General features: G+C 47.6%; 1 protein-coding gene across 1 annotated transcript in view; it reads right to left on the reverse strand.

The window, feature by feature from the left end:
- The window catches only part of CES5A (carboxylesterase 5A), a 99,646-nt gene that overhangs the window by 21,490 nt on the left and 56,491 nt on the right, over nucleotides 1-21,665 (reverse strand). The window contains exons 3-5 of the mRNA XM_063598088.1: nucleotides 7,386-7,590; nucleotides 5,177-5,315; nucleotides 3,162-3,295 (exon numbers count right to left, since the gene is read on the reverse strand). Coding sequence (XP_063454158.1) covers nucleotides 3,162-3,295; nucleotides 5,177-5,315; nucleotides 7,386-7,590 — 478 coding nt within the window. The remainder of the gene's footprint in view (nucleotides 1-3,161; nucleotides 3,296-5,176; nucleotides 5,316-7,385; nucleotides 7,591-21,665) is intronic.

Raw genomic sequence — 21,665 nt, forward strand, 5'->3', positions numbered from 1 at the left:
GAGTTGATCTGTACTAGAAAGCAAGAAGTTTCCTGAGCACAGAATTTTCCATGAAACTAAATTAATAGTAGTCACAATAACAATTAACAGGCCAGGCACGGTGGCTCATGCCTGTAATCCCAGCACTTTGGGAGGCCGAGGCGGGCAGATCATGATGTCAGGAGATTGAGACCATCCTGACTAATATGGTGAAACTCCGTCTCTGCTAAAAAAAAAAAAAAAAAAAAAATACAAAAAAATTAGCTGGACACGGTGGCAGGCACCTGTAGTCCCAGTTATTCGGGAGGCTGAGGCAGGAGAATGGCTTGACCCCAGGAGGCGGAGCTTGCAGTGAGCTGAGATCATGCCACTGCACCCCAGCCTGGGCAATAGAGTGAGGCTCTGTCTCAAAAAAAATAAAAATAAAAAAATAAACAAACAAACAAAAAACAATAACAGCAGCTGCAGCATGTACCAGACACTGTTCTAAGGGCTTTAAGGCTAATACTCCTGCAACCCTCACACCTATGAGGTAGGTGGTGCTGGGTTTTCTCCTTTTGCTTTTTTGGGTCTTCTCCACCCTTCTCTGCTCTGCCCCTCAAAAGCTGACCTCTAGGAATGACATCACCCAGGCCTCAGCTGTGTGCCATGAGGGTGGGCTAGAGAAAGACTGCGATGTTTATCCCCCAACCCCGTGCTCCCTCTCTGCTGGGAAGTGTTTGGGCAGAGGCTGCTTTTCTCCACAGCAGCAGCTCATGCCAGCTCCCTTCCACTAAACCTGTGAGCCTGCTGTCAGGAAACCAACGGATACATCAACTCTTTAATTCAGGCACAGAGAGGTTAAACCCCCTTGCCCAAGAGCTAGAAAGCTGCAGTTTTGGGACCCCACACCCCCATGCTGCTGCCCCTGCACAATTGCATGTTTCCCGGGATGGGATTAATGGGAGAACAAATGAAACAAGTGGAAATGCCATAGAACCAAAGAAATTTCTAGACCGAAAGCATGCATGCAGTGCACGTCACCCTGGGGCACATTCTACTCCCCTCCATTTTCCAGTTCTCCAGACTGCTCCTTCCCCTGGGTCCCCTCCACTGTCTATGACCACTGAGCTGGCTCTCACTCCACCTGCTCTCTCCCAGGCCCCTGCTCAAGAGTCAAGCCCTGCCAATTTTACCTCCATTCTACTGTGGCTCCCACCCTGGTCCCCGTTTCTCCATCTCTGTTTATCCTGAGAAGCATTATACCTTAGTGGTTACTATCTCAGCCTCGGGCACAGGATTCACAGCCTGGCCACTTATTATCTGGGTGAACTTGGGCAAATCACTTAACCTGCTTTGCCTCAATGCTTCTCATGTCTAAAATGGGGATAATGATAGTGCCCATTCCACATGGTTGTGAAGATTGACAGTGCCAGGCAGAAAATAAGCATGTCATATTCATGTTATATACATGTTAGCTATTGCTTTTGTGGTTGAATGACCCCATGGCCTGCATCAAGACAGTGCCTCCCAGTGGGGCTCCCTATCTGCAGCTGGGCACCCCTGGCTCAGCCTCCACTCTGCTCCAGAGTGAGGTTCCTGGTACACTACTCTGTGAAAGGTACTCCTGGTCCTCAATCTGTGTTGGATAAAGCCCAAACTCCATGTATGGCCTGGCATTCAAGGCCTTTCCCTATCAGGCCTGTCCTTGCCTTCCCGCATCCATCTCCTGCTGTAGCTTCGTCTACCTATGATCAAAACCAGATACGATAAGCAATTATTGAAAGCTCTTCTACCCCAGGAATCTTATGCAGAATCCTAATATATAGAGCAGCTAGAAGTGTAATTACCCTGGTCAGGGCACCCCGTCAGCCTCTCCTGCCTGCAAAGCACTCCCAGAGCTACATTCCAGGGCTACAGGCCCAGTGCAGTTTGCAAAAGTATTGCTTCATCCCCATGTGTTGCTACCTCCCTCCCAACTTCCTAGTTTTTGCACAGGTAGCACCCTTTGCCAAGCACATGTTCTCTGAACCCCTTCTCCTCAAACCCAACCACATCCTTCTGGTGCAACTCCAATGCCACCCCTCTCTGAAGCCTCCCTGATCCCTTGCAACTCCCTCCTCTGTTTCCACAGCTCCATGGCCTCTCACTCTTGGAGAATTAACCATGTCCTTCTTGGTAATGTGGATATTTTTGTCCCCGCATTATCTCTCCCATAGTCAGGAGCCTCTGTAAGGCAGGATTCATATTTGAATCATTGCTGCCTTTACCATAGTATGTGACAGTGACCCGCAAGCATAATCCTGGCCCCACCTCTCACTTCTCCTCTTTGTTTACACTGGACCCTCATCAGGACTTCTCCTGCCATGTCTTAGACAGGATAATAGAAGCAGTCAAGAGACCTAGCTCTGTTTTGTGACCCCTGGGAAGTTGTTTGGCCTCTCTGGGCCTCCATTTTCCAGCTGTGAAATGAGAATAACAACAGAGAACCTTCCTTGAAGGATTATTTTGAGGGTGAGTTGAAATAATGCATGGCAAGTGCACAGCCCCATGGCTGGTTCAGTGAAAGCCCAGTACATGTTAGGCGTGATTGGAGGAGGTAAGCCACTGTGATGGAGTGATGATTCTCAGGTGAGCATTCGAGAAGCCCTGGGGTGAGGCTCAGGTAGACACCACCGACTGCTCACACAAACAGTGTCCTGTTCTTCCAGGGCACACAGTGGGGCTACATGGCCCCAGCTCGCTTGCAGCTGGATGTGGCCATGTGACTGAGTTCTGCCAATGGCGAGTGAACAGAAGTGACAAGTGCCACCTGCAGGCTGGGCCAGGAGACCCTCCATTGCATGATCCTCCATGCTGTTTCGGTCCACCCACCAAATGCAGAAGATCGAGGCCCTAAAGAATCCACATCAGAGCTCAAGATGTGAGGAGCCAGATCCCTGGTTGACCATGAGGAAGAATGTCTGTCGATCAGGGATGCTCAATTAAACTTTACCCAAGTGAGAAAGAGATTTTTATTGTTTCAAGCCACCAACATTTTGGGATTTATCTGCTACAGCTGCAAAAATTACCTAAGAAATTAGGGCCAGTTTTGTTCATTGTCCCTGAAGGCTCGCTCCTTCTTAGGTTGCTGGGCACTGTCTATGGCTACTGCACTGCTGCCCTTTGGGGATCTGGGATGTCCATCATTTGGAGAGACTCACGTGAAGAAACCAAATATTCCTAGCCGGTACTGGACGACCACAACCAGCACGTCCTCATAGGCAGCCAGGGCGGACCCATCAAAGATGGAGGCTGAGCCAGTCTTGAAGGCACCTCCTGGGAACCACACCAAGACCTGAGGAGGGGAGAAGAGCGTCCAGTCAGCCCACCAGGCACCACCTCCCCTCCCCATGCAGTTTGAGGCACACGTTCTTAAGGTGAAATATAAATGTCCCACTTGCTAAGCAGGGTGCGAGGTTTTGTCATTTGAAGAAGGCTCAGGGTTAAGCATGTGGGCTCTGGCACCTGAGTGCCTCGATTTGACTCCCAGCTCTGCCACTGACTAGCTGTGTGACCTTGGAAAGATTACTTAGCCTAAGGCTCATTTTTCTCATCTGTAAAATGTGAAGAAGGAAAGTATCTCACTTATGAAGTTATCATGAGGTTTAAACAAAATTCTGCATCTAAAGCTCATAGAACAATGAGCAATAGCACATTTCAAGTTTCAAGTGCTCAGAAATTGTTCACTAAATACCAGTGAGCCTGTGACCCACGGGAAGATGGAAACCATTGTAAGCCATGTATAAGAGCAAAAGCAGCCCAAGGTGTTTCAGAGAAAACCTCTCTACCTTCAGAAAGAAGAGAGGAGGGGAGGGGAGAAAAGAGGAATGGAGGAGGTGAGAGGAGGAGGGGGAAGAAAAAGAGGAGAAGGAGAAGAAGAAAGAGGAAGAGGAAGGGAGAAGGAGGAAGGAGGAAGAGGAGGAGGAGAAAGGATGAAAAATGAAGAAAGAAAGAAGAGAAAGAGGAAGGGTCAGGCACAGTGGCTCACACCTGTAATCCCAACACTTTTGGGAGGTTGACGTGGGTGGATTGCCTGAGCTCAGGAGTTCAAGACCACCCTGGGCAATATGGTGAAAGCCTGTCTCTACTAAACAAAAAATTAGCCAGGTATGGTGGCAGGCACCTGTAATCCCAGCTACTTGGGAGGCTGAGGCACAGGAATCCCTTGAGCCCGGATGGCAAAGGTTGCAGTGAGCCAAGTTTGCACAACTGCACTCCAGCCTGGGCAACAGAGAAAGACTCTGTCCCAAAAAAAAACAGGGAAGAGTAAAATGTTTATTGATTAGAAAAACTGGGATCAGGGAACATAAAACATTCAAATGCCATTATCTCTATTTATATATTTAATAACAAATCCCTTCCATTCTCTTTCTTAAGGTCATATTAGAGATTACAGCCTTTGGGGCAGGTAAAGAGAAGAAAGCCACTGAGGAAAGGGGAGGTGGACAAACCTCTGACTTTGGTGCCAGAATCTAGTGCCTACTGTGTGTACAACATGGAGCAAGTCACTTATGCCCTTCCTGTGCCTCGTCTTCTCCATCTGTGGAATGGGTCCAAATCGTCCTTACCCACTGGGTTAGCATGGGAGTTAAATCAGATCATGTACTGTGCCTGGCACACAGCAAGCATTTAATAGACATTACTGTTATGATACAAGACAGCCAGTTTCCCCTGGCAGAGGCATGAGGAAGAGAAGAGGATGAGAGGGTGTGGCTAAAAAATAGAACATGCCTTTCCCCCACTTACTGACACAGGGATATTTTATATTCTTAAATGAAACACTTAACATGATTACATGACTCTCTTCATTATAAACAGAAAAGTTGGAGGATAAAATTATTCTTTTTGAAAAAAGATACCTCAAATTTAAGAAAAAAGTCAGATTCCTTTTAAGCAGTGTCTTTTCTGAAAGCTTACAGGTCACTAAATACGCAACAGAGGGGAAAACAAAACAAAATAAAAATTAAAAGTTAAGGCACTGCCAATAAAGAATCAATCAGAAAAACTGATCATGTGAATCTATCATTCGAATGATTTTTTAAAATTGTTGATGTGATTACATTTCCCTTTTACCCAACAGGGGATAGTTCCAATTCCAGACATGTAGCTGCACTGCCTGGATCCCAGGCCAAGGTCTTGCTAGCTGGAGCCCGAAGCACACAGCAGGCAGCCTTACGGGGAGCTTGGAGCCTGCATCGGCGTGGGCAGGCGCATAGATGTTCAGATAGAGGCAGTCTTCTGACACGCCGAATTTGGGGTAATGCACCTTGAGCATGTGCTGATCTAAGAGCAGCCACTCTGAGTTCTGGAAGCACCTTGGAGAAGGAGAGGAGAAAACCCTCAGAAAAAGTTATCAGCAAACTTGCCTGGGAAGGGCCAGTTCTTCTGACAGCGGGGAGGCCTGGCCATCTCCTCTGCCTGAGCAGAAGAGGCAGCTACCGGTACAAAGTCCAATCATGCCCAAACCCCCATGGTTTCCAAAACAAACAAGCAAGCAAATTATAATTCTCATTGATCTGGTTACTGGGTAGGAAAGCACATGGTGTAGAATAATTGCACCATTACCCCCACCACCCTCCCATGCCTACACCACCCTCCTATGCCACCACCATAATATAGACACACATAATGACCCAAGCTGGCCCAACAATTCCCCAAACTGTAGAGGGCAGGACATAGTCGAATAACAAGGGCTTTGCCCCTGCGGCTCCCTATTCTGTCCCCAGACGAGCAAAGGAACATTTCCAGGCCTCTCTACCTGGAACCACCCAGGATAGACTGGCAGGGAGACTCCTGCACCCAGGCTTTGCTCAAGCCGGGCCCTTGCCTCGACTGCTCTCTCCCTGTATCTGCGTGCTCACATTCTTCCCTTTGTTTTAGAGTCACTCCAGCTTGCCACCTCCTCCGAGAAGCCTTCTGAGATTTCTCCAGTTCTACCATACCTCTTCTTCGGAAACACCCACCTACTTTGCATTCTTTTCCAGAACTTGTCCTGAGCTTGTGCATGTGCATTATCATCATCCCCAGCTCAACTGTGAGCAGCTAAAAGCCTAAGACTCTATTTTAGTCACCTCTGTACCTCAGAGCACCAGCACAGAGCATGATACACCGTAAGATTAAGCAAGGCTGTAAATGTGAATGCTTCTACCATACTGTGTACGCAATCAATTCTTAATAGAATAGTGTGCAATATTGCTGTACGTCTTCTCCTGACAGGTGTTTATGCCTCCTTGCCCCCTTTGTATGTTGTTGATCAGGCCTCAGCGCTTTCAGCAAAGCCGTCTCTGACCTCCCATCAAAGCTAGTCCAGGTGGGTCTTTGTATCCCCTCAGCACCCTTCCCTGACACCCTAATGGTTGCCCTTGCCATCTTATATTTTAGCTGTCAATTACTGTTTACGTTCCTGCCACCATCACCCCTCTGCATGCTCCCTGACGACAGCTGTGACTCAACCCCTGCGGCGTCCCCAAGCCTAATGGAGAGCCAGTTATCAAGTTGGTTCACAATGAATATTAGTTGGATGAATGAATGAACGCACAAACAAATGAGTTTCAGCTTGATGTCCTCAGTCCTTGGACCACATGGGGTCATCTTCTGTGGCTTAGGGAATATCCTGGCACCAGAATTTCTTCTGCCAGGAACCCATGTGGCCCAACCTGAGAGCTTGACAGAATCTAAAGAGTTGGAAGATTCTAGGGGATTTTCAAGTCTCACTGCCCACCCAGTAAGTCTCACCTCACCCCTCCACAATTAACCTGGTAACTGGTTACCTAACCGAGCTTGGAAATCTGCAGTGACCAGGAGCTCCTCACCTCCCAGAGTCCCTGCGTCACAGAGACACATCCACATGTTCATTCCACGGGTATTTACGGAGTTCACCACAGACTAGGTATTGCATCAGGCACCGTTTTGACAGCTGGAGCTAACACCCTTCTAGTGTGGTTCTTCTCAATAAAACCCTCACCCAGTCTGACCATAGAGGCCAGGCTTGGGTGAGAGGTCACAAGAAGATACCTAGACAGTCCCTTCTGACCAAAGGACTCAGTATGCCTATTTCAGCACTTCTAAAAAAACTGGCTGGTGATCAGAGTCTCTAAAAAGCATTCAGATAATAGTTTCCTGGGCTCAGCTCGGGATATTCTGATTCAGAAAGTTCAGAAGGGAGCTTGGAGAATCTGTATATTTTTAAAGATGCCTCCAGTGACCTGGCCATCAGCCAGTTTAGGAGTCAGGGGATTACCAAACCAATCGCCCGAGTCTCAAGCCCTCTCTCTCCCTCCTCCCCCATCCACGCCAATCCCTCTTCTTTCACACTGGGCTGCATGACCTGAATTCCTGCCACTCCCAGAGTCACAAACCACCCGTGGGCCCGAACCTGGTCTTACAAATTAGGGTAGGAGGTGGCTTCTCGCAAGTTATCCCAGGGCGATGCAGGCTGCGGGTTCATAAATCGCAGGGATCCCAGCGGGGGAGCAGCAAAGGGGACTCCGAGGAACACGTTCACAGGCACAGGGCTTCCCAGCACGGTGACTTGCTTGCCCTGAATCCATCCCAGCCTGGTGTTCCTCTGTGGCCCTTCAGCAGAAGGCCCTGCGGGAACACATGGGAGGAATCAGGAGCAGGCTGGGGACAGGCAGGGCAATGGCCCACCCAGTCTGGAGCTCCCCAGTGGGGATGTGCTTCCTTCACTCAGAAGCTGTGCAGCTGGTGGTATCCAGGTTCCCTCTCCATGAATCCAGTTCCATGGCTTTTTCCAAGATTGCTGTAGAAGTCACCCCCATGAAACCACTGACTTAGTTTCTCCTAGGAGCCCAGCAGTACCTAGCAACAAAATTTTCCCCCATTCACTCAGAAACCCATCTCCCTTCTGCTGAGAGCGCTTTCTTTCTACAGGATTGACACATACCGAACTCTGTAGATCCTGGGATGCCACAAACTCATCTTCCCAGGGGTTCCTACACTTCTGTCACTCCACACCCTCCAGCACCACTGCTGGCATATCTGTGCAGCACCTGCATGATTGCTGGCTTCTTTTTTTTTCTTAAAATTTAATTCCAATAAACTCCTTTTAAAATTTTACCTAGAAGAATTCCAAGTAATGACATTTATGGAATTGTGATTTTGGTGAGTTAGGTATATGCTTTTGAATACACATGAATATTCATGGGTGAAAATTTAAAATTCTCATGCAGATACTTCCTGAAATCAACTCGTCTACTTCCAGGAGCATAAAGATGGCACTTTGGGAGACTGGGCATTCAGGGGTCTCAGTCACCACACAGAACGTGGAGCCTTGGGAAGGAAACTGCCCAGCTACTTACTTAGCAAAACCTGGGTGTCTTAGCACTATTTCTAATGTCATTTCATTACTGAAAGTCCTGTCGCCGCAGCCAGGAGTACAGAAGCACAGGCTCTGCTCCTCACGCTTCCCCAGTGCTCAGGATGGAGCCCCTCTAAACCCCTTGCAGGGTGTGAGCAACCCAAAGGCAGAACCAGGATCTTCTGTGTGCTACCCACTCCCAAGAAGGAAGCTCTGGTCCTAGGTTCTCGGCAACAGCAGAACACTGATGCCATCAAAGTACTACATAGCTCTCCACTGGCCCTCAGAGACCTCTGAAGAAAAACTTCATTTCTACCAGTGGAAAATCCTCACCCACCCCATCTTCTGAGAGCCCTCCTTTCCCATTGGATATCTCACCTTTGGTGGGGGCTGCAAGGACCCAGATAGCCCAAATTAGGATCTGGCCTGGGTGCACCCAATTCCCGCTCATTTGGCTGCCTGCCTGCACTCTGTGAACATTGATGGCGGCTGCTGGCCTCAGAGAGCTTCAGTTGGGAGCCAGAAAGAGCTTCCTGTTAACAGGCAAATGCTGAATAGGCAGGCAGAGGCAGCAGAGTTACTGAAGAACAGCATCAGAACAATATTCTCAAAGGAATTGACCAAGCAAGACTTTCCTGTTCTGATTTACATAAGAAGCTGATGATTAACTATTGAGCTGGGGAAAGATAATTTGATAGGCTTTGGACTTCCGGGATGGGGGAAACAGAAAAGACATTCCAGACCAGGCAAGACATTTTAAGATTATGAGTTCTAGAGACCCAAGGATGAATGAGGTTTCCAGACCTGCCTGTGATGCCAGAAAGACACAGTGCAGGTCAGAGAAGCTGAGAAGTTTCTGAGAAGAGGAAGAAGGTTGCTGCTGGGACAAGCGAGTGGCTCTGAAGGCACAAGCACTGCCAGCCCAGACTAGCAGCCCGGCTGGCCCTGCCAACAAGAGTCTTCAATGGCCATTTGGTCTACAGCCTCCTTGGCAACCTTGAGGCTTCTTCGATTATATTATTTCCCCTCCGGCCCTTCATAGTTGCCACCGAAAAGATTCTCGCTGGCCTTCAAATCTGTCCCTTCATCTGACCAGAAATATTATCAATTCTGTACACCACTGCTCACCCAACTCTTTTAAAGCACTTCACACAAACTAGCTTGTTGCCAACACCACCACCCCCATTTTGGATGTCTTTCTTCTCCAGCTTCTTCTTTAAAATCCAATTTAACTGCCACCTCTTCCGAGAACCTTCCCCTGATTCTCCTGAACTTTTTAGTGCTTTGCTTTTCCAACCTCTCTTATTTTCTAACAAATTGTAGCCATGACTGTCTTCCACCTTGGAGTACACCTAGGACTTTTCCATGTACATATTCATCACAGCTTCGTACGTGTGCCCTGTGGCTTCCCAAAGCTCAGCCCTAGACCTTCTGTCTTCACAATTTGTACCATTCCCACTACCAAACTGACTATCAATTTACTTGATTTTTTTTCTTTAAATTGACATTTTTTAAAAGCTGTTATTAAAGAAAATTGTATCTACCTAGTGCAATAAGAAAGAGCTTTTGGGAAGAGCAAGCCAATATATGTTGCATTTCTATACCAAAAAACCATTCCCTTTGCCTCTAGCAACCATTACAACGAAAGGGTGGTGTATGGTGGAGAAGATCCCCAAAGTAAGACAAACAGGAAAATCCGGCCTTTCTGTACAGTGGATTTTGGAAAGGAGAAGGGAACAGAGGTAGGGAAAGCATGTGTGATGCAAAGTGCCCTGACTCCCCCTCTTAGACGTAGGTCCTAAAGGGGTACAGCAATGAGGTAAAGTGATGGGGTGCAGTGATGGGCTGAAATGTGTGCTAAGGATGAAGTGTGTGCTAAGTAGTGAAGGGTTCTCCAGGAGGATAGTGACAGAAGGGTTCCACATCTCAACCAACCTGGGGCAGCCACAGCAGAGCAGAAGTGGTTGGACTAAGAGAGATCTCAGGGGGTGCTCCTATTTCCCTTGGATCCCAAATTCCTTGAAATTGATCCAGACATCACCGTGTGGCTTCGAAGAAAACTTGGAGGTGACTACCAACCTGGCTGGGAGCTAGAGGAGGAGGAAGGCAGGGGGCTACAGAGGTGCTTCATGGACTCGAGAACAGAGTGAAACCACAACCTGGCCTGTGCTGGAGCACAGTGTTGAGCACTGGGCAGGGTGAGGTAGGGCACTGAGTCAGTCAGGGGGAATCAGTGGGCTTTGATCAAGATGAGAGGACAGACCATGAGCTCACCACTTAAGAATTCATCCTCCTCCCAGGAGCCCTGGCAGTGGGACATTGCTGTGGAGACCACAACAACGCAAGGACTTCTGCAAGTGGGTCCAAGCTCCCTCTGCCCTCCCACTCATGTGGTCCTATTAGCATCCCATAACTCACACAGCCAGACACCATCTTGGCAAGGAGTGCGGGTGGGGTGGGGAGCAAATATGAGAGGCTATGGATTTATTTGAAGTGATTATGCTATCTAAAGAAACTGTTTAAATTACTGAATGGGACTTTACCAGATTGAGTTAGATGTAATTGTCTATCATTAACCAGAGAGGTGAAGAATTCTCCTTGCTAAAAATGGAAATTAACAAGCATTACATGTATACATATGTGTGTGTGTGTGTGTATATATGTGTGTGTGTATATATGTATGTGTGTGTGTATATATATATATATATGACATGCTATAATACCACCAAAGTCTTACTCTTCCACAAAATCAGAATGCAAAGAGAACTATAGAGGAAATGGTTTCCTAATGAAATGTCTTCTATTTGCTGTTCTCTCTAGGTACCACTTCTGTCGCAGGCATCCCCTAATGCACAGGACCTACTCTGTGGGGAACACTGATAATGTAAGGAATCAATGCCACTAGACTTCATTTATAGAATGCCTTACAGGTACCAGACCCTGGGCTAAATGCTTTATTTGCATCTATTACCTAATTTAATGTGATTAGTCTCATTTTGTAGATTAGGAAACTGATATTTTGCAAGGTAGGATTACTGGTCCAATATCACAAAGCTGAGAAGCAGAACAGCTGGGACTAAAGCCCAGGTTTCCTGCCCTCGAGCTGCAGGCTTTGCAATTTGGGGAGGAGGGAGTAGGAAAGGAGCGGCAATAGAAAGATCTGGGAGGATGGGCTGGCTTCTGCAGTTATTGGGCCATGAAAAATTACTCAATCTTCTAGAAAGCTGAATAACCACTTGACATCACCTCCTTGGACCTTGATGTCCCCATTAGTAGCACAGGCCAGTGGCCTGGATGGCCCCTGGGAGACACAGACCTTTGATAGGCTCTCCCTGTTCTCCCAGATTGCTCTGCTGAAACCCTGAGGGAGAAAACCAAGATGAGGGTTAAGGGCTTGTTCTTTAAGCAGCTTGGCTTAAAACATAGGTTAATCTACCCCTGCTGATAGGTGGTAAAGATCAAAGCCCACTTTTGAATTCTCATAAAGGGAGGCTAAAGGAACCTTGAAGGTACAAGAGCAATGGCAGCTGCCTCAGGGTGGAAACCAGCCTGTAGGTGGACAAAACAAAGGAGTGGTGCTCTGGTGCTGGAATCAGGTCACCGGGCAAGGCCCCACACACCACACGTGGACCCACAGCTGGGAAGCCTTAGAGCTTCCATCTCATAACCTGTTTCTCCAGACACCTCACACTTTCATATTAAACCCAAACATTTTAACTTGACCTTCAAATCTTTTCTCATCTGGCTCCATTCTACAATTCCAAACTAATGCCTCATTGCAACCCCACTGCTACCCCATCACTGTACCCCCACTACTACCCCCACCACTGCACCCCATCACTGCACTCTACCACTGCACCCCCACACTGCATTCACCACTACCCCCACCACTGCACCCCATCACTGCACCCCACCACTGCACCTCATTTCTACAGCCCATTGCTGCACCTCATCTCTGCATCCCACCACTGCACCCATCACTACACCCCATTGCAACACCCCATGACTGCACCCCCACCACTGCACACCACTGCTGCATCTCACCACTGAACCCCATCACTGCACCTCCACCATTAACCCATCGCTGTACCCTACCACTGCACTCCATCACTACACCCATCACTGCACCCCCACCACTACCTCCATCACTGCATCCCACCACCGCACCCCCACCATTTAACCACCATCACTGCACCCTACCACTGCACCCCATCACTGCACCTCCCACTGCACTCCATCACTGCACCCCACCACTGCACCCCATTTCTACAGCCCATTGCTGCACCCCATCACTGTATCCCACCACTTCACCCCATCACTGCACTCCATTGCTGCACCCCATCACTGCACCCACATCACTGTACCCCATCACTCCACCTCCATCATTATCCCATCGCTGTACCCTACCACTGCACCCCACCACTGCACCCCACCATTGCACCTCCACTGCTACCCCATCACTGCACCCCACCACTGCACTCCACCAGTGCTCCCCATTTCTATAGTCCATTGCTGCACTCCATCACTGCACCCCATCACTGCACCCTACCACTGTACCCCTAACAGTGCACCTCACCACTGCACCCCACCACTGCACTGCATCACTGCACTCCATCACTGCAACCCCACCATTGTACTACATCACTGTACCCCCATTACTGCGCCCTACCACTGAACTCTCACCAATATACTTCATCACTGTACCCCACCTCTGCAGGCCACTATCTCCCATCCCTGCAAGCCCATGACTGCACCCTATCACTGCATCCCATCTCTATACCTCATCACTGCACCCCATCACTGTACCTCCACTCCTGCATCTCATCACTGCACCCCCATCACTATATCCAGTGTTTGTTATGTTTTCCTCCCCTGGAGTGTTTTGCCTTGAATTCTTTTCTTTTCTTTTTTCTTTTTGAGACAGTGTCTCTCTGTCACCCAGGCTTGAGCACAGTGGCATGACAAACTCCTGGGCTCAAGCGATCCTCCCACTTCAGTCTCCCAAGTAGCTAGGACTACAGGTGCACACCACCACACCTGGCTAATTTTTTAAAAATTTTTGTAGAGATGGAGTCTCACTATGTTTCCCAGGCTGGTCTCCAACTCCTGGTCTCAAGTGATCCACCAGCTTCTGCCTCCCAAAGCTCTGGGATTACAGGGGTGTGGCCGGGCATGGGCCACCACACTTAGGTGACTTCTTTACCCAATGAAATCCTAAAGATTGTCTTAAAGATTCCATGAAAAACCACTTCTTCCATGCAGACCTCCTCTCTAGAATCATTCTCCTCTTCCTGCCCATGCACTTTTTGATGACTCTATTATTTACAGTACCCTGCCCTTGTTCTATAGGTGGTATACCCAATGATAATGATGACGATGACTAAGACAAGGACCATGTGATCTCTCATGCAGGTCACAAAACTTCAGCCCACCTCGGATTTAAGCCATGGCTGCAGTGGACAGTAGTGTGCAGGCCCAGCCACCCCTTGCACTGACAGCATACCACCTGAAGCATGGTTGGGCCCTGGCTTTCTATTTTCTGCCCCAGGGCAGAAATGTCCCTTCTGTCTTTGCTCAAGTGAGACCAGAATTACAGGACAGATGGAGTCCCCCAGGAGGAACCCTCAACAGAAGGGTCATGAGAGCTGAGGGAGCTCTGAGGTATTCTGTGTGCTGCATGAAAGTCCTAGGAAGTGGGGCTCCCATTGCTCACAGCATCAGTTTCAGGAACACCCCCTTGTCTCACCTTCCCTCCTCCCCTCCACCCTTGCTCCTGAGTAATCTACTTTTTACCCAAATCCCTGCCTCAGGCTCTGCTTTCAGGCACACAAACCAAGTCAGTCAGTATGAGAAGGAGACCTAGACAGCAGACCCTCAGTGAGATTCTGAAACTGGATCTCCCCCCTAGTCAGACAGCATCCTGTTACTAAGACTGTCAGTGGTGGACTGGGATGTGGTTCAGAGGAGTGGGCTGCGCTGAGGCATGCATTAACACTAGCACCTCTAGGTATAGAGGCAAGGGTAATTACAAGTATTGTGGTGTTGGCTGCCTTTTGTTAACTGCCTTGGAAACCTTGAAGAAAATGGCAGTCTCTGTTAATCAGCTATCAATACAGAGTACACTGTGAAAATCAGAAGGCCTCCTAGCAGCTTTTAAAGATAGCTGTGTCTCCTGGAACCATAGTTTGACTATGCTGAAAATTAGACCCAGAGTCTAAGGGTCTCTGAGACTATAGGAGTAAAGGTAAGGTTGAGCCTATAGCCTTGAAAAATGTCCTAAGTTAAAGTTAGATCACCAACAGGGAATGATTGAGACCCTGAGACGTGGAATTGGGACATCTGGATGGATGCATTTGAGAACTATGAATACCTGGCTTCTCCTAAACTCTCCAGCCTGGCAGAAGGAAGCCTCTCCTTACTAGGAGACACCAGACACTTGTACTCTGGTAACAATGCATAGACTTGACCTGTGATAGATGCTTCCCAAGATAAAGCTTTTCCTCATCAAGATCACCCAATCCACTCATTCTTCCAAGCCAGTAACCAGGGCCAGGCTTAAGCACAGCTTAAACAAGAACATGAGTCCCTTCCCCAGGAGAAAAGGGATTTCCTAGTGAATGAATCACGTGATGTGGCTATTATGTCCTGGTAGGAACAGAGAAAAACATGCGTGGAGGTTGGTCTTGAGGGTGGTAAGCCTGAGGGGTGGAGCAGAAGGTAATACTGGGTAGGAGAGAATTTATTAGCACAAGAGCACATTCTCATGATGCAGGACTTACTGTACTCAAGAATGCCTCGGGCAGATGCTAATATGCTATGAGAGTGGACCCATGAAGCAGGGACATGATGACAGCCTACAGCAAATGCAATGGAGATGTTAGAATTAGCCAATTAGAATGGCCAAGTATTGATGAAGAGATGAGAAGGTTCAGGGATGCGGAACTGTTAAAATAAATACATCTCCTAGAATGAGGGACCCACTACCTGATAATGCTTCCTGAGAGTGACAGAGGATCCCTTCACTAAGGCAGTAAAGAATTTGCTAGGCAGGAAGGAATTATTTGAGAAGCTCAGTGGTGATAATCCTTGTTAGCTACCATAGAAATGGGATCCCTAGTATCGGTGTGAATGAAGGGTCTGGAATAGCAGAGGCCAGGTTGTGCTGCATAACCAGAGGTAAGGTGGAAATAATTACCTTAATGGGCAAAAAAACCAGAGTGGCAACCAGGATGCCTTGTCCCACAGAGATCTATGACAATGGCTAATAGGTCATGGTATTCCTAGAAGTAAAGTAGACAGGCAGCCAACTTGAATGTTGTTTAACTTGTAAAATCAGAGAAAGTCAAGAGGTGATGATTAGAAGTTTATGTCGGCCATAACAATGAAAAATCACAATCCCTTACTAGATCTTTCCAGATCTGAACCACTTGTCAAACCTACTGAGCTCATTGTTTTAAGGAGTCTGGGTCCTTCAAGAGAGGACTATGCAATGTCACTATAAATATATAACTATAAACATACCCCCAGTCCTTCCTAAAAGAGATTTATAGCCAGGACTTATCTCCTAATGGAATGTTCTGGATGCATGGTCACTTGGTGTCCATGGTCCAGCATTTTTTTGATACCAGGACCCACTAATGCACAGAGGCGATTCTCAAAGGGGTTTAATTCCCTACTGTAGTAGGCATGGACTTACACCAGAATTGCAGAGACCACATCATGATCTTCCCACTGGAGCTTGCTATGAGCTCCACCTGCACCTTCTCCTATCCCTGACGTTTCCACCGTCACAGGCCTGCCAAATCATATCACCCAGGCAACAGGACTGATTGATCCACAGCCTGGACTTGCCAGTGCCATTTCTTCTTCAGACCCTATCCCACTCAAACCTGGTGGTCTTTCACGTGATCTGGAATTTGGGCTAGAGCCACATGTCTAGGTGTGGAATGTGCTGCCTTCACATACCAAGGAGACTTTGCCTCCTTCTTTTTAGCAAGAGTTGCAAGACAGTTAGATTTTTCTTCTACTTTAGTGGAGAAATCCTAGCATGTTCTGCCCATGGGATTCCTAAAACCTTCACTGAAATGTCCCTTCCTTGAGTTTCCAAAGGGCTTATCTCCCACCCTCTGGAGCACAAAGCCTCCAGAGGGCTGGCCACCTCTTGCTCATCCTGTCCATTGAGCATGAAGTTGTAAATGTAACATGTGAGCGTGATGTTCTTGGGACATCCAGGCAGTGAAATGGACTATATTGTGAGAGGCAGCTATCCCTGTAACTGAATATTTTTCATCCCATGTAGATGCGAATTGTTCTAGTTGGAATGGATAAGATTGAGTTCACCAAATCTACAGCTGCAGCATACTTTATAGTAGAAGCCTTATTCACCTGCTCAAGCAGGGATGCCACACCTAGCACAGCAGCTATGATCAGAGTTACCGCTTGGTTGAGTGTGTGGTAGTCTACAGTCATTCTCCAGGGGCTGTTCAACTTCTGCAGCAGCCAGACTGATGAATTGAATGGAATTGTGAAAGGCACCACCACCATTGCATCTTTTTTTTGTTTTTTGTTTTGTTTTGTTTTGTTTTGTTTCGTTTTAGATGGAGTCTCGCTCTGTCACCAGGCTGGAGTGCAGTGGCAGGATGGCTCACTGCAACCTCCACCTCCTGGGTTCAAGTGATTCTCCTGCCTCAGCCTCCCAAGTAGCTGGGATTACAGGCATGCACCACCACACCCAGCTAATTTTTGTATTTTTTTTAATAGAGACAAGGTTTCACCATGTTGGCCAGGATGGTCTCGGTGTCTTGACCTCATGATCCTCCCATCTCGGCCTCACAGAGTGCTGGGATTACAGGTGTGGGCCACTGCACCCGGCCCACCGTTGCATCTTTTAGGTCTTTAACAGTGGTGCTAATCTCTGCTATATCCCTCTCTGAGGATACAATATTGTTTTTTCTTTACTAACTTGGCCATGAAGTGGGAGCCTATTGGCTTCTAGCAGTTTCAGAGGTTTCTATTTCCGCTTCCCCAATGTGATAGCTCTTACCTCACAGACCATGGATTCCTTATTCATTCTCCAGGGAATCCTGGGAATCCTTGGAGGATTACTCCAAATATATCACTCCCAACTGATGCACCTGGGCACTAGAGAAATGACCACTATTGGTGGGGTCTATTGACACAGCGAGCCCACTGTAAGCCAGTCTTTAGCTAAAGTTCCATTCACTACCTGGCTCTCGTAGGTCCCCACTCTAACAGGGGGGTCATGGTGACACTTTAGGTCTCTACATAGCAATGTCACTTCAGACTCTGTGTCCATTAGTCCTGGAAATATTTGCTCAGTACACAGTCACCCAAACAAACAACCATACATCCCTTCGGAAAAGAACTAGGAAAATTATCATGGTATATACTTGCTGCAATTGTGTGAAGTCCTTCTTTCTAAGGATCTGGCCACCTTTTCATTCAGCGGTTTCAAGATCTGACAATTGCCACAGATCTGGGAACTGAGCAAAGATTTGTGGCATTTTACTGGAACAGCTTCCCTCAGCCTTGTGCTACTCCTCCATGCTTGCTTTATCCTTTATCATGCATGTGAAGCAGCACCTCTGTCGACAGTCTGTTTGTGTTCCGCTATAGACATCACACTCCCTTAACCATCTCCACCACTCCTTACAGGTCAAGCCCTCTTGTCTGATCCTCTGGCCTTGGTGATCATTAAAGTAATTGCAGCCTCCTGCCTTCTGGCACTTAAGTGCCACTACCCAGCCTCAGGATGAGTCACTCTGAGACTCCCTCTTCTTCATCAATGTTAATGAACCCAGTTCTACGGCCACCTCTCCTGCCATGTCCCCTGGCCTGCAGAAGAGGGCCACCCCACCACCACCACTAAACTTCTTCCTTTTTTTTTTTGAGACAGGGTCTCGCTGTGTTGCCCAGACTGGAGTGCAATAGCATGATCACAGTTCACATCAGCCTCAACCTCCTGTGCTCAAGTGATTCTCCTTCCTCAGCCTCCCAAGTAGCTTTGACTACAGGCATGTGCCACCATGCCTGGCTAATTTTTAAATTTTGTGTAGAGACAGTGCCTCCTTATGTTGCCCAGGTTGGTCTTGAACTCCTTGGCTTAAGTGATCCGCCCACCTAGGCCTTCCAAAGTGCTGGGATTACAGGAGGGAGCCACTGTGCCCGGCCTTACCACTAAACTTCTTAGTGATACTGGTGCTCCTTTCGCCAGCACATTTGTGGTGAAGTCTTCAGACTATAGTCCAACAGTGTCTGCCCTCCCACTACTGCTGAGAAGGGCCTTTTCTTAATCTTTCCCCAAAGCTGCCTTGATCTCACACTTAGCCATTATCTGCTCATTAACAGCTCTCTGTCTCTCATTATCCTTCTGCAGTGTGCAGCTTAGCCATACCTGGCCTACTCTACTGCCTTTGTAGGCTTTGTTCTCCATGTATTTTTCAAATACTTACCTCATTGCACCTCCTACAGCATTCCCCCTAATGTGGGACATTTTTTTCAGTTCGCCGCCAGCAAAATCTAGCAATTGAGCCATCACCTTGTGCCTCGTCAATCACCCAAGATGATATCCTCCACTCCTGCTAGGAGATCCAGTCCCAGACCCCCATCTTACCACCTGTCTTCCGAGACCACTTTCGTTGGTCTGAGAAGGATTAAACATGCAAAGGAGCTGACATCAAAACAGGATTAAACATGCAAAGATTTTATTAGGGGAGATGCCTATGGATGGGAATTGGGGAGGGAGCCGGGAAAGTCCAGGAGAGCTGCCAGACTGTGATAGAATCTGCAAAGGAGAGATAACAAGAAGGTTGGGTAAAAGCATCCTAGGCTACCATGAAGACTAAAGAAGGTCCAGCAAGTGTGTCAGGGAGCCGGGAAGCCTATGTCAATCACTAGAGGAGTCTTGAGTCTCCCAGAAATGGGTCTGCCCTTGTATCTCTGCTACACTCGTTTGTTAGCTAGGAGCAGCCTGTGGGAAGCATGGCCTTGATGTAAATGTTGTGACAGACTTCAGCAGCAAATAGCTGGTGCCCTGGTTCAATGATTGGAAGCCATAGTTGGAAGCCCGCCAAGTTCATTCTCATGGCCACTACCTACTATGGGATATCAAGTGAATAGGCAACCAGAGCCGCCCATTATGAGCTGAGTATTTTCAGATCCAGCAACAAGATGAGGCAAGCACATTTGGTACATTAGAAATTGTGACTGAGCAAGTCTGGCTAGCACAAGAAAGTTACACACACATGGCTGACCCCACGTTGTCTCCCTCTACTGCACCAATGCTTCCCCTCAATCACATCCGTCCACTGCCTCATGGCAGGTTCCCCACGGCTAGCTGGTGGAAGAGGCAAACAGGCCTGGTTTACATATGGACTGCCCTAAGAAGATGAGGTAAAATTCAACTGTTACATACCAGCCACTCTCAGGAGTGACCTCAAAAGATAGTGATGAGAAAAACATCCTCCTGGTGTCCAGTTTTAAGCAATATACTTGGTTGCCACTTTAAATAGTCACAAAAGCGAGCTGAGGTAAAGACATACATGATGACTTCTGAACAGTGGTGAATGGCTTGGCCAATTACTCAGGGGCCTGGGAAGTGACAGATAGGATCCTAAATCAGTGACAAAGAGATGTGAGAAAGAATCATGAGGATTCATCTATGGGAGTGGGACAGTGTGTAGATCTTTGTGTTTCATGTTAATGCCCAATAAGAAACTCTACAAACAGAGGGACAAAACTCATCCAAGTCATGTCAACCAGCCTCCCTCCTCAGCCATGCAGTTCTTGCACAACGAACCCATGAACAGAATAGCTATGGTGGCTAAGCATGGGCTGTGATTCACCAAGGCTGATCTTGGCAATACTGCTCCGAACGCCCACTGGCCAGCAGCAGAAACTAATATGAGCCCTCACCATAGCACTATCCTAAGTGGGAATCAAACTCTCTTTGGTAACAAGTTGGTTATGTCAGACTCCTAACTCTGGGACATGGGGAGATGTGGTGACTCATCCTTACCAGAATTGACACCTACTCAGGGTATGGATTTATGGGTTTGCCTTCCCTGCTCACAGCATCCTTTGTCAACAATACCACCTGAGGGCTCTTGCCTAATCTGTATCATGGGATCCTATGTAATCCCGTGATTACATAGGATGTAATCACATCAACAAAATGGAGCTATTTTGTGGTTAAGGATGGGTCTGTGAACAAATGGCCCCAGGACCCACTGGTCCTACCATATGCTGCATCCACTGGAAACAGCATAATAGAACAATGGAAGGTCTATTAGGAGATCTGCTAAGGAATGAACTTGGTATCAACACGCTGCAGGGTTGGAATGTTGTACTACAGGTTGCAGTATATGCTCTATAATACTTGAAATGTGATGCTGTGCCTCAAAGGCTAGAACAGACCAGTCTGAGAATCAAGAGGTGAAAGAAATATTGACCCCTGTCACCATCACTCTGCATCACTTGCAGAATTTGTGTTTCATGTTCCCCAGAGCCTAGGCTCTGTGGAATATCAGGTCATTTTCTGAGGGTGGAGGGATGCTTTCACGGGTCAACAGTTGACCGGTTGACCCAGCAAAGAGTCCACTGAACTTGAAACTAGAACTGCTGCCTGATGACTTCAGACTCTTGTTACCAGTGGACCAGAGGCAAAAAAAAAAAAAAAAAAAAAAAAAAGTTACTACACTGATTATCATTAAAAACTAGGGCTGCTGCTATATATAAGGGTGCTTCTATGTTCAGTTAAACAAAATTCAATGTGGCAAGCCAGGTCATCCAAGGTCTCAGATTCATCAGGGGTAAGAGTCTGGAGCATTTCACCAGGTAGACTTAGACTCAGGCCCTGTTGCAGCAATGGATACTGAACTTGTTCTTCTAACTCTGCTGCCTTAGGTCTTTTATGGAGATTGAAGCTGCAACCAGCATGAAGACTATGTGACAGTGTAAACTTAATGTGGGTATGAGCAGATCTAAGTGGAGCAAGGAGTGGACGGTAAAAGACATTGTCATGGGTGAAAGGTGACTATCTGAGGCAGTGACTATCTGAGGCCAAATTTACCAGTTGTGGGTTAAAAAAGGCAGATTTATTAGAGAATGTATGAAAATATGTTGCAAGGGAGCAATGGGCAGAATCAGCAAGAAAGGAGCTGACTCCAGGGAAACAAAGGCTTGCTGGAAATTTTATAGGATGGTTCTTGAGCGGCCGAGTACTGCATGCAGTACTGATTATGGCAAGGTTACAGGGCGCTAACTTGCAATTTTTCTATCAGCCAAGGGTCTGGTGATACCTGGACATAGGAATATTGTGAGTTAT

This window comes from Pan paniscus, chromosome 18 (assembly GCF_029289425.2).
Source record: "Pan paniscus chromosome 18, NHGRI_mPanPan1-v2.0_pri, whole genome shotgun sequence".
NCBI lineage: Eukaryota > Metazoa > Chordata > Mammalia > Primates > Hominidae > Pan > Pan paniscus.